Consider the following 12,145-nt stretch of genomic DNA (forward strand, 5'->3'; position numbering starts at 1 on the left):
AGCATCCGTCAGTTCCACCAGCTTTTCCTCATAGGACAGCAGTATGGTTAAAATTAGGGGTGTCATGATTTCTATATTTCATCGAAATCGATGGAAATTATATCATGGTCTCGAGCCTCGAAGTCAAAAAGAGGATGGACGATCCCTCCCTCTAAGCTAAGTAAACGGTGCAGCACACTGTAGCGACGCCGCGGACAAATATGTTAATAGTTTTGGTACCTTAAGGAGCATCTTTCTCTCAGATAAAGTTAATAATATATCTTTATTAAAGAAAAAAACTTCTCATTCTCAGGGACCGAAAAAGTCTTAAAGTCTTATTTTTCATGTTTAACTGTTATAGTAGGATAGAGTTCAGTTTGTTAAGGCTCTAATTGTTCTATTACCCTCTTAACCCTTGTGTGGTGTTCATATTTTTGTTACTCGTTTACTTTGTTACTTGTATTTAATTCAGCAAAATTAAGCAATTTTACATTAAAATGCTTTACACATGCTCGCTTCACCTAAATTACAAGCAATATAAACAGCTTACATGGTTAATATTTGCCCTTTACCTTTCTTATGTGACATTTCTTTTAAAAAGTGCTACTCTTTTTTTATTAGTTTTTTAATAAAATGCAAAAGAAAATGAATTAAACTCAAGATATGAGTAGATAATTTGTTTAGTTTCGAAGCAATGTTTATTAGCCCTTGGCCAAACATACTGTGTGTGTGTGTGGGGGGGGGGGGGGGGGGGGGGGGTGTACAGTGTGTGTTTATCGAAAATGTGTTTTGAGTGAAAGTCACTTTTCAGTGAAAGTCCTTTTTGGTACCCATGTTTTTTGTGCCAGTAAAGATTATAAAGATTATAAACATTATCATCAACTAAATAAGGCTCAGAAACTTGATCCAAAATTGTCTGGCTTTCAAATAAAAAATGTGCAATTAAAATATATATAGTACAGTGATACAGAATACTGAATGTACCTTTTGGCTGCAGGTTAAATGGTACAAATCTGTACTTATTGCTGTTAGAAATGACTTTGTACTTCAGAGGGAACAAATCTGACCCTGTAAAGACCAGTATTATACCTTTGAGGGTACAATTATGAAGAGTGTACCTTTGAGTACAAAAAAGTACTCATATCGTACCTCTGTTTTTTAGAGTGGTGTTTTAGACTGTCTTATCCTTCATATATGTATTGTTTAATGTTCAGTTCATGTATTGTTGGTATAGTATAGCTGTGTGGTTTTGTAAACAGTCCAGTGTTTAGGAAAGTTCTCAGAAAAACAAGGTTTTGTTCCACTGTATATTTCTCTGAGATCGAGATGACAAGACATTTCATCCTCATTTACAATCTCAGCATTGAAGGAGCATCCACAATGTTTCCTGGCCTCCTGCATCAGCGCTTTAATCTCGGCAGTCGACTCTGTGTGAAGTCTGCTCTGGCTGGACCTCTCCTTCCCTCTGAGTCCCTCTGAGTCCCCTGAATTCTTCTAGAAGCAATAAATAATGTTTATGGTGAGTTAGTTAGTTATCCAATACATTTACACAGATGGGCCAAAATATTACAACCACTCACGTGTTGCATTGGTCTGCATTATACAGTATTAGGATAGAAACAATCAATTGGTTCTCATAATCAACACAGTTTGAAGAAATTGGCAAGTCCAGAGAATGGAGCAACTTTGACAAGAACCAAATGATTATGACAATGTTTTGTGGAGTGTAAAGTGTAAAATGAGTACAAATCACATTAAAAAACCCTGTTCTGTACATTTTACTTTTTAAAAACCCCACAGTGCTTTATATAGTTACTTTGGCATTTATTTCATTGCATAAATATGAGCACAGGGTTTTAAAGTCAGGTTCTTCTATTTGTGAATATGTTTCCATTCCTGCATTTCAAGCTTGCAGCTTTCCAAAAACGTTGTGACAAAGGCAAATTAAGGCTGGTAATTAAGTAAAAACAACTAAATAATGATGTGATGACAATGAACAGGTGGTCATAATCTGCAGTATACAGACAAGGTTTTTGTCTTTAAGGAACAAAGATGGGCAGTTTATCTCCAAACAAATTTATATTTCTCCCTCTATCACGCATAATATCATTAAATGATTCATGGAGGAAGGGTGGAAGCCTATGCTGAGCATCTGTGACCTTTGACCTGTCTAGCATCTGGGCTGGACAATGTGAGCTCTGAAAGCCAGAAAGCCAGTGTCTGTCATGGTACATGGTTGTGTTGGTACACTTCTGCAATGGCAGCATTAATGCAGAAAAGTACATTGATATCAAGAAGCAACATATGCTGCCTTCAAGATGACATCTGTTCCAGTCATGCATTTTCAACCAGATAATGCAAAACCACATGTCTGTGGAAGAAGAGGGTACAGGTATCAGTAATGGATTGGCCTGCCTGTCACTAGCTAATAATGTGTAGAGAATTTGGGCACAAAACAATCCCATAATGTTGTACACCTTGAAATGTGTTTACAGGACAGCAGTGTTTTTTTTATTATTATTATAAGTGGTACTACTGTCCCATTTTTTTATGTGTTGCAGAACAGAAATGCAGAAATTTATGTATCTTAACAAATTAAATGAAGCTGAGCAAATAAAACATGAAACATGGGTTTTTGTATTTTCCTTCCCAACTTTTTCAGATATGGGACTGTAACTTTTTTCAGATATGGGACTGTAACTTTTTCAGATATGGGACTGTAACTTTTTCAGATATGGGACTGTAACTTTTTCAGATATGGGACTGTAACTTTTTCAGATATGGGACTGTAACTTTTTCAGATATGGGACTGTAGCTTTTTCAGATATGGGACTGTAACTTTTTATAAAACATTTGATTTCTGACATTAAAATTCTGTCAGTCTAAAATTGTTCTGGAGACAATCCACCTGAGCTGTAGAAGGATTACCCAGTGGAACAACTAACTGCAACCTATCAGTATCTTGTATACCAAAAATTCCCCCAAAATGTATAGAATTATTTTATTAACATTTAGATGATTGTTTAAGATGTTACCTTTTCTCTGGATTTAAGTGCTGCTTTCTGGTCAAATCAATGGCAGAAGACACCTGAAAATGTACAAATGACAACACAGCATTTTACTTTAAAAACAAATAAGAAGAACCTATAGAACATCTACACTAGACCCATTACTACACTAGACCAATGCACATTTTACTTTCTGTTGTCCCACCCTCTGCTGACACTGAGATTATGTTTGGTTCTGGCCCCACAGCTGAAATATAGATTCTGATTGGACCTACCTTTGAGTTTGATGTTCTTTTGTCCCACTCCTTACTGAAACTGAGATTTAGATCCCCTAGTTCATGTGGTGAGAAGTAGCAGCAAGAAGGCAAGACTTTTAGAGCAATATAAATGTTTAATCCCATGAAATTTCAGATGTTCTACCAATTTTTTTAAGTGAAGGCAGCTTGTGAGAAGTCCTGGTATGCGGGAAAAAGTGTTAAAAAGTGAACTCTACATCTCAGCAATGCTATTCTAATCATAAAGTTACATCAGAAGTGATACTCTAGTCATAGTTGAGAGAAAGTTTCACAGAGAAAAGAAGCCAGTCTTTTGGTGAATTCTAAGTTTGCTAACATCACTATACATCACTATACATTACATTAAATTACATTACATTACGTTACATTGCATATGGCAGACGCTTTTGTCCAAAGCGACTTACAATAGTGAATTACAAAAGTAATAGAAGTTAAAAACATCTTTAGACAGGGCTTAAAGGAGGTCAAAGGGAAATATTGGGACAGAGGAGTGAAGGAGGGGAAGAAGGAAATGAGGTTAGAAGTAGTTAGTGTGTTAGAGGTGTTAGGAGAGTAAGTGCTCTTTGAAGAGCTCAGTTTTCAGGAGTTTATTAAAGATAGTGAGAGATTCTCCTGATCTGGTAGTAGAAGGTAGTTAGTTAGAGGTGTTAGGAGAGTAAGAGCTCTTTGAAGAGCTCTGTCTTCAGGAGTTTATTAAAGATAGTGAGAGATTCTCCTGATCTGGTAGTAGAAGGTAGTTAGTTAGAGGTGTTAGGAGAGTAAGAGCTCTTTGAAGAGCTCAGTCTTCAGGAGTTTATTAAAGATAGTAAGATATACTAAGATACTAAGGTTGTTCAAGTAGTAAACTGATACCAAATGTGATAGCTGAATGCTAATGCTTTCCTTTATTTAATGTATGTGAGTAGAGGGTAAAAATAAACTTAGGCAAGTTTGTTTCTTGTCTCTCCTTTATTGCTACCTGCCCCACTCCCTGTGGGTCTTTGTATACAGTACAGAAGTACACACACATCTATTGATGAAACACGACAAACCACCAAACTCACCTTTGCAATCTCTGTGAGATAGGCTCGTCTCTCATCGTAAGCCTTCTGGTATGCCTAATATGAATGGAAATAAGAACAGTCACTGCACATCACGTAGATCTGTCCACACCATATTTCATATTACACTGAGTGAGACAGGAAGATTACATTTAATTCCCCATGCCTCTCCCATTAAAGACGTCTTTGGCAGTATCAGTGTAAGATAATTGCCATTGTGTCTCAGGGGAGACCAAGCAGTCCCAGTCACCTCATTCAATCCAATATATTTCAGTAAGGAACATTCTGCAGACACTGTATGATAACAAGCAGCTTATATGATTCACTGAGCATCTGATTAATGCAGTGCTTTCTTAAGGTCAGGCTTAGGCTCTTTGTTTGGGTTGGATGTTTGGGTGAGAGTTTTAGGACTGTTTTTTTTTTTTTTTTTTTTTTTTTTATTGAATAAGGAAATGTACAAATCAAGAAAGGGAGCAAAAAGTGTATATAAAATGCGAGAGCAAAAAACAATGGGGAACAACACTAATTAAACAAGGAGGCAAAAATCGTCTTTAAGCATGAAGAAAGCACAAGTTAAGTTTCACACAATTAAAAAAAGCAAGGACTTTGATATTATAGAATGCATTTTTTTAGTCTTTCTGTTCATTCTCTTAAAGTGTTCTAGTGACTTGAAAAAAATGGCAAAATCATGTATAAACAAGGGACCAGAGCAAAAAGTACAGGAACCCGTCTGAATTTTAAATCTTTTATATATAAGGTCATTTACAGGGTACACTGCTGTTACAATTTTATAGTGGGTTTCTTTAGCTTTTGGAGTAATAGGACATGATAAATAAAAACTAAAAGCTTGTCTTCTCAAAGAGGCCTCTATATGAGAGTGTTAGGACTAGAACAGACAGGGTTTAAGATCATTGGTACTGATAATGAATATCTATTAAAATAATAAAAAAAAATACCTTGCCCTCCTGGTCGATCCTCAGGCGATATTCCAGCAGCTGGTTCTGAAGGGTTGTCTTCTCTGTGCTCAGAAGTTTAAGTCTTTGTCTTAAAGCATCCTGATTAAATCAAGCGGGAAGAAAACAACGCAATTAGAGTGGCAAAGTTGATCAACTGTGCATTTAGAAAGAACACACAAACAGATGCACAAAACCACAAATGTGACTTCTTTTGGACATGTTTTCATGTTTTGTTGATGCTAATACCCCCTTATCCAACAAAGTGCAAATGTAATAGTTCAATGCAATGAACTGACCACTCAAATAAAGCCAGCTGCTTTAAACCGTAGCATTAATGACTCACTCGTTTATTTATTTAACGACTTACAGTCAAGCAAGCAAAATCTCAACTGCATCCTCATCACTTTCTCTAATGCATGGTGAAATATGAGAGACTGCGTTCATTACTGCCACGGTCAGTGTTTACAGTGAAACTGCTCAGTAATCTGCGACAGTAATCCTGCTTTTCTTCCGCTCAGTGGTTTGAATAACCCAGGCTGTGTTCACACTTTAAATCTATGTATAATTCTATCCTCTCTGGCCCTCTCGCTCAGCCCTTCATCAGGCATTAGGCTGGGAGCTCATTCTCTCTCCCCTCCTCTCATCAACTGATTGCTGCTCACTGATTAAACATTTTTTCAGCGGGATGATTTTAATCTGCTCCTGGCATGGGCCAGCTCCAGCACACTTAAAGGGATAGTGCACAGAACTACAGTGACTGAGAAGACGAGTCTTTCTTTGCATTGCCAATGGAGCATATGACTTTGAAAGGGCAATATACGGCGATGTATGATATACTATACCAGACAAACCAAGTCTCCCTGAAGCTGCGGGAGTCTCCCGCATTTCGGTAGTGGCTCCCTGATGCCCGCGAGTCACATATAATCTCCCGGAATTCAGAACGAGTGCCTCGAACGCGCACACAGGCCACAGACTTTTATTTTCTCTAATCGCGTGTGGAAAGGAGAGAGAGAAAACAAAGAGGGTTCTGATTGGCCTGTTCTCTGCAAAGAGTCTGTGAGACAGCCAATCAGTTTTTAGTGTGGGCGGGCAGTGCTTTTCCCCCCTCCCGGACAGGAATTGTTCAGTGAGTGAGAGAAAGCAGATCATGGCGGAGGCAGGGAAAGCAGAGGCAGGGCCTTCCAAAAAGAAAAATATAAAACTCATTTCACCTCTGAGTTATCTAAATATTATTAAAAAAATAATAATAATTAAAATAAAAGTAAAGTTTCGTTATCCTTTGGTGTGTGTGCAAGTTTTTTTTGTTCCTTTTTTTTGGGGGGGGTGTAACCTTCCTGAAATCAACTTTTGCAACTTGGGATGTCTGCTATACTAATATGAGTATTAGTAGTAGTATTTATCAAATTTAGCAGTGTGCAAACGTGATCATGAAGGCTTTCTGTGACTCACCACTGTCATTTCATCATATGACCGGATAGAGGCCAGTCGATCTGAAAATAGAAATACAATACATTTTTGACATAAAACCTTATTAAAAACCTTATTAATTTGCATCAGATAGCATAAAAATATATAGTTTTACATTTATACACTGATATGCCATGTCCTACGAAGCCAAAGAATGCTGGGCTGATTTCCAGGATTTGTGTGGGGCTTTGTGCATTGAATGTGCACAATTGTACACTCTGCCAGAATCACTTGTAGGTTTCACACGGAAAAGTCTATCAGGCCACCCCTGATCATGATCATTACCACCCACTGTGCTGTCCACTGTGGGTGGTAATGCCTTCTATGACTTAGTCCCAGTAAACAATACATGACACTGTGGATCGAGGATGTTAAATTTCTGCACAACTTCGGAAACTGAATGTCCCATTTAACTGAACCCACTCTGACTGTAGGCATATTTTACTCAAGAATTACAAAAATATATATATTTTTCATTTCACTTTTTTGTTCTAAAACAGCTTACTTAATTTTTTTTTTTGCATTATTGTTAAATAGTGTGGAAATATGAATTTTATTTGCAGAGATAAAGCCTAATCCTAGACTAAATGCTTTATTCAAAATGCTACGTCATCCAAGACTAAGCGTAAACCTTTTTTGGGAAATCAAAGACCCTTGATGTTCTTTGTTAAAGCCTACTCTACACACTAAGAAATATAAGTACAGATTTGTACTTAATAGAGTATAAAGCTTGTCTCTGGGGCTGTACCTTATATTGAGGTACAAAGAAGTACCTTTCAGTGAAAGTCCTTTTTTGTACCCATGGTTTTTGTGCCAGTAAAGATTATAAAGATTATAAACATTATCATCAACTGAATATGGCTCAAAAACTTGATGATCCAAAATTGTCTGGCTTTCAAATAAAAAATGTGCAATTAAATTATATATATTGTTTATTAGTACAGTGATACAGAATACTGAATGTACCTTTTGGCTGCAGGTTAAATGGTACAAATTTGTACTTTCTGCTGTTAGAAATGACTTTGTACTTCAGAGGGAACAAATCTGACCCTGTAAAGACCAATATTGTACCATTGAGGCTACAATTATGAAGAGTTTACCTTTGAGTACAAAAAAGTACTCATATCGTACCTCTGTTTTTAAGAGTGTATACATTTATTAAATAATCCAGCAACATCAACCCTGTTCACATGGGGCCGGTGTGGCTGCAGATATTTTTTTTTTCCATTTCAGCCAAACAGAAGCTCATGTGATCAGTTGTGTATAAACTGATCAACTGATTAAACAGGTGGAATCAGGTGTACTGTTGGTTGTTGCCACACAGGCCCAATGTGACCAGGGTGGATACCCCTGATATAAAAACTCTATTCAAACATTATACATATACTGTTAATTCCATTGTTTCACTACGAATTGATAAAGCTTTTGACACAGAGTCGATATGTTCACAAAAGCACAGTTATTCTGTACGTTTCCACCCCCACCTATACCATAATCACATCTGCACACTAATAAGCCACACAGTCACATTCAGTACAAACATCTACATACACACAAGCCATGTGTGAAATGCCAACACCTGATAACAAACAGACACACACAATATATGTTCTGTACCCATGGGATTTCCACTGAGGCCCTCGAGTTTCTCCTGTACGACTCCAATTTGCCTCTCCAGCTGCCCATTCAGCTCCAGCTGGGTCTCATATCTCGTTCTCCATTCATTCCCTGAGGAGAGCAGAAAACAGGCTTATCCACTGATCTACAGCCAGCTCATTCTAACCAAACAGATAATGACCATCTGTTTACGCCCAAAATCACACCAGTCCTAACCCAAATTTTAAGTCAAGTCAAGTCAAGTCAAGTAGTTTTATTGTCAGTACTGCATATGTACAGGACATACAGAGAATTGAAATTACGTTACTCTCCTTCCCAATTTTACAGCAGGTACAGATAATAGATATAATAAAAGAAAGAATGGGAGACACTATGTGTACAATACAGCAGGGACACAAATAGACATACATGAGACAGAAACAAGGTGCAGTGGTGTGGGGGAGAAATAGATATATAAATATAAGTAAAAATAATAAGATATATAATCTAAAAGAGTGGGAGACACTATATGTACAAAACAACAAGAACACAATAAACATAAGTAAGACGGAAGACAATAGTGCAATATGGATGGTGATTGAGATGGGATGACAGTATAAATAGAACCCGTATAAAACAGTAGTGCAAATATGGTATAATAATAGCTTAAGGCTGGTAAAGTGAATGGGTGCGTAAAGTTCTTGAAGTTCACAGTTTTTGCGGAATGAAAGTGTGTATTGACAGTGCAAGTATAGCAGTAGTGCAGGTATTGGGTGTGTAGTGCGAGTCTGTTGGAAAGGGTCCATTAACTTAATGACATTAGATGAGGATAAGGATGATATATCCTTAATGTTATTCCAACTAGTCTTATGCTATCTTTGATATACAGTACAGTTAAGGGTTTGGACACACCTTAAATTCTGTGTTTTTTAATTATTTTTAATATTTTCTGCATTCTAGATTAATATTAAAGTCATCCAAACTATAAAGCAAACCATATGGAATTATATTTTTTATATTTTAGGTTCTTTAAAATAGCACCTCTTGCAAAGATAGAGACAGTTTTGAACATCTCTGCTGGATTTTCTCAGTCAGTTTTATGAGGTAGAGTCACCTGGAATTCAGGCTTTCAGTTAACAGCTGTGCTGAACTCATCAAGAGTCAATTACTAAAATTTCTTGTCTCTTAATAAAGTGTTTGAGAGCATCAGTTAAGGTTAAGTAGTGAAGAGGTAGAGTTACAGGTATACAGTGAATAGTGAATATTTGAGTAATGTTCGAATCCAGATTATGAGAAGCAACAACTACTCAACTAAATAAAGAAAACATTAGTTTAAGGAATCAGAAAAAAATTCAAGAATTTTAAAAGGAATCCTCAAATGCAGTCGCAAAGACCATCAAAACATTATGATGAAATTGGCTCTCATCAGGAACTCTGTTGCATAAGATAATTTCATCAGAGTTACCAGCCTCAGATCAGAGCCACCTAAAAATGCTTAACAGAGTATTTTGATTGGTTTAACACTAGTTACTTCAGTACATTCAGTTTTAATTTACACTGTAGGAAAAAAAAAACTTTTGACTGGTACTGTGTGTGGAAATATCTATAAAACATTTTTTTTTTTGTAAAAACTCCAGTTACAACTATCTATAATTATTTTTTTCTATAATAATTCCAAAAAAACTCCACTGTAATATATATATATATAGCGTATTTCATCATTGTTATCTGATCTTACATTTTGTACTAGTAAAGGCTGAATTAGGACTGACTGGGATTAGTGATTTTGACTTTTGACATTGATGTGACGCCATATACAATGGTTTGCCATTTTTCTAAGCAAAACACTGGAACTGATTGCAGACCTGCAGCAAACGGCCTTCTGTAAAAGACCAATCAAGGCCTTTAAACCTGCAGCATTCTGTCATTTATTATAACTGAGGTCTCAGGAAATGTAATGGAGAGTGAGATAACTGTATTACCTTCTCCCTCCACGCTGTGCAGGCGCTGTTCCAGATCAGTCAGAGTGCTCCTCAGGTCAGAAACAGAGCCCACCAACATCTCTCTTTAAACACAGTTCCAGAGTTTCAGAGGAGAACCCAGGAAAAGAGCACAGTGAGCTTCAGCATCGCTGAGAATTAATATCCTGTAGTACTTTTATATTTTCACTAAATCAAGCTTATTCATTTTGCAAGCAAAATCAGACAATGCACACAGTGAGCTGACTGTAATAACTGTAAAATGCAAAACAGAAAGATCAAATATTAAGATTATATAACAATTAATTCACTTATTTAAGCACTTATAGTGTAAAACCAAACTACATGCATGGCATCAATTACAGTATATTCTGTTAGACTGTTGACAGTCTCACTAATCTAGTGATTACCCCCCACCCCCACCCACCTGCATCTCTTTTAATAATAATGACCCTGAGATTTAGATCAAATTAAATCAATCAATTAATTGATTAATTAATTAATTAAACATCCCTATTCATGTACATTTACATCACAGTGAATTATCCAATGCCTGACCAATACAAAATAAGTGTTAATGTAACATTTAACTTTAACAAATTGTACTGTATTTGCATAGGATAACGCCACTCCAAAACATTTCTAGCCTTAAAGATATTCTCAATCAGACTGTGAGGTGAATACATAATTAATGAGGACCAAATCATATCATAGTATCACTCTCTTTTATTATTTCTGTTAATCTTTTTAGGGGTGAACTCTGAATATGTCCCTGTATCACTGTGTTGATTGGTTGTTTTTCTGCCCTCAGAACCCTTTTGTGTAAGTAAAACTTCCATCTGCGGATACACACTAAGAAAAGTAAGAACAGATTTGTACCTAAAAAAGCGTATAAAGCTTGTCGCTGGAGCTGTACCTTATATTGAGGTACAAAAAAGTACTTTTTTTACCCATATTTTTTGTGCCAGTATAGATTATAAACATTATAAACATTATCATCAACTGAATATGTGTCAAGAACTTGATGATACAAAATTGTCTGGCTTTCAAATAAAAAATGTGCAATTAAAATATATATAGTTTATTAGTGCAGTGATGCAGAATACTGAATGTACCTTTTGGCTGCAGGTTAAATGGTACAAATTTGTACTTATTGCTGTTAGAAATGACTTTGTACTTCAGAAGGAATAAATCTGACCCTGTAAAAAACAATATTGTACCTTTGAGGCGACAATGATAAAGAATGTAGTACAAAACAGTACTCATATCGTACCTCTGTTTTTTAGAGTGTACTTTGGCAGGTTTATCCTTGAAAATACACTTTCTAGCAAGCAGCAGTAACTTTCCATAAAGTTCTTTAAAACAAACCCTGTTCCCTATTAACTCTGATTTCCAGTATCACTCTTGTGCATTTTTTTTTATATTCTTTAGTCTTTAAACATTTCAGTTAATAGTCATACATACTTAACCTCTCTCTCCTGCTCGAGTTCCGCCTGCAGTCGTGATAAATCATATCTGCTTAAATCAGAATCTCCCATTTCTGAAAGTTATTCTCTGCAGTAGTGAATCGCGCGAGCTCTGAGCTCTGAGCTGCACACTGTTGGGCGGTAACCCATGGAGACCTGAAGTGAATCACTGGAGGAGTCGACTCTTCGATGCCGGTGTTCTATCGAGTTGTGCCACCCATCGAGATGTGCTACTCAGCGGTTGCGCATGCGCTAAACTCAGTAAACTTTTTTTTTTACTGTTTTCCTGTGTTTTTTTCCCCTGGAGGTGGTTTTTTTTTATTAATGACAATATTCAAAACTAACATCAACATGTACA

General features: G+C 36.5%; 1 protein-coding gene across 2 annotated transcripts; it reads right to left on the minus strand.

The window, feature by feature from the left end:
* Positions 1-1,272: 1,272 nt before the first annotated feature.
* Positions 1,273-11,954, minus strand: ccdc169 (coiled-coil domain containing 169). 2 transcript variants are annotated; one of them, XM_022681480.2, is made up of 8 exons: positions 11,786-11,954; positions 10,325-10,407; positions 8,364-8,474; positions 6,729-6,769; positions 5,280-5,378; positions 4,327-4,380; positions 3,015-3,067; positions 1,273-1,473 (listed from the first exon to the last, which is right to left on the minus strand). In XM_022681480.2, the coding sequence occupies exons 1-8, from the start codon at positions 11,857-11,859 to the stop codon at positions 1,380-1,382; spliced, it is 609 nt and encodes a 202-aa protein (XP_022537201.2). In that variant the 5' UTR covers positions 11,860-11,954; the 3' UTR covers positions 1,273-1,379. The 2 variants fall into 2 exon arrangements, with proteins under 2 accessions (XP_022537201.2, XP_022537202.2); XM_022681481.2 differs by having other exon boundaries at positions 11,791-11,951.
* Positions 11,955-12,145: the final 191 nt, after the last annotated feature.

This window comes from Astyanax mexicanus, chromosome 20, assembly GCF_023375975.1.
Source record: "Astyanax mexicanus isolate ESR-SI-001 chromosome 20, AstMex3_surface, whole genome shotgun sequence".
Classification (NCBI taxonomy): domain Eukaryota; kingdom Metazoa; phylum Chordata; class Actinopteri; order Characiformes; family Acestrorhamphidae; genus Astyanax; species Astyanax mexicanus.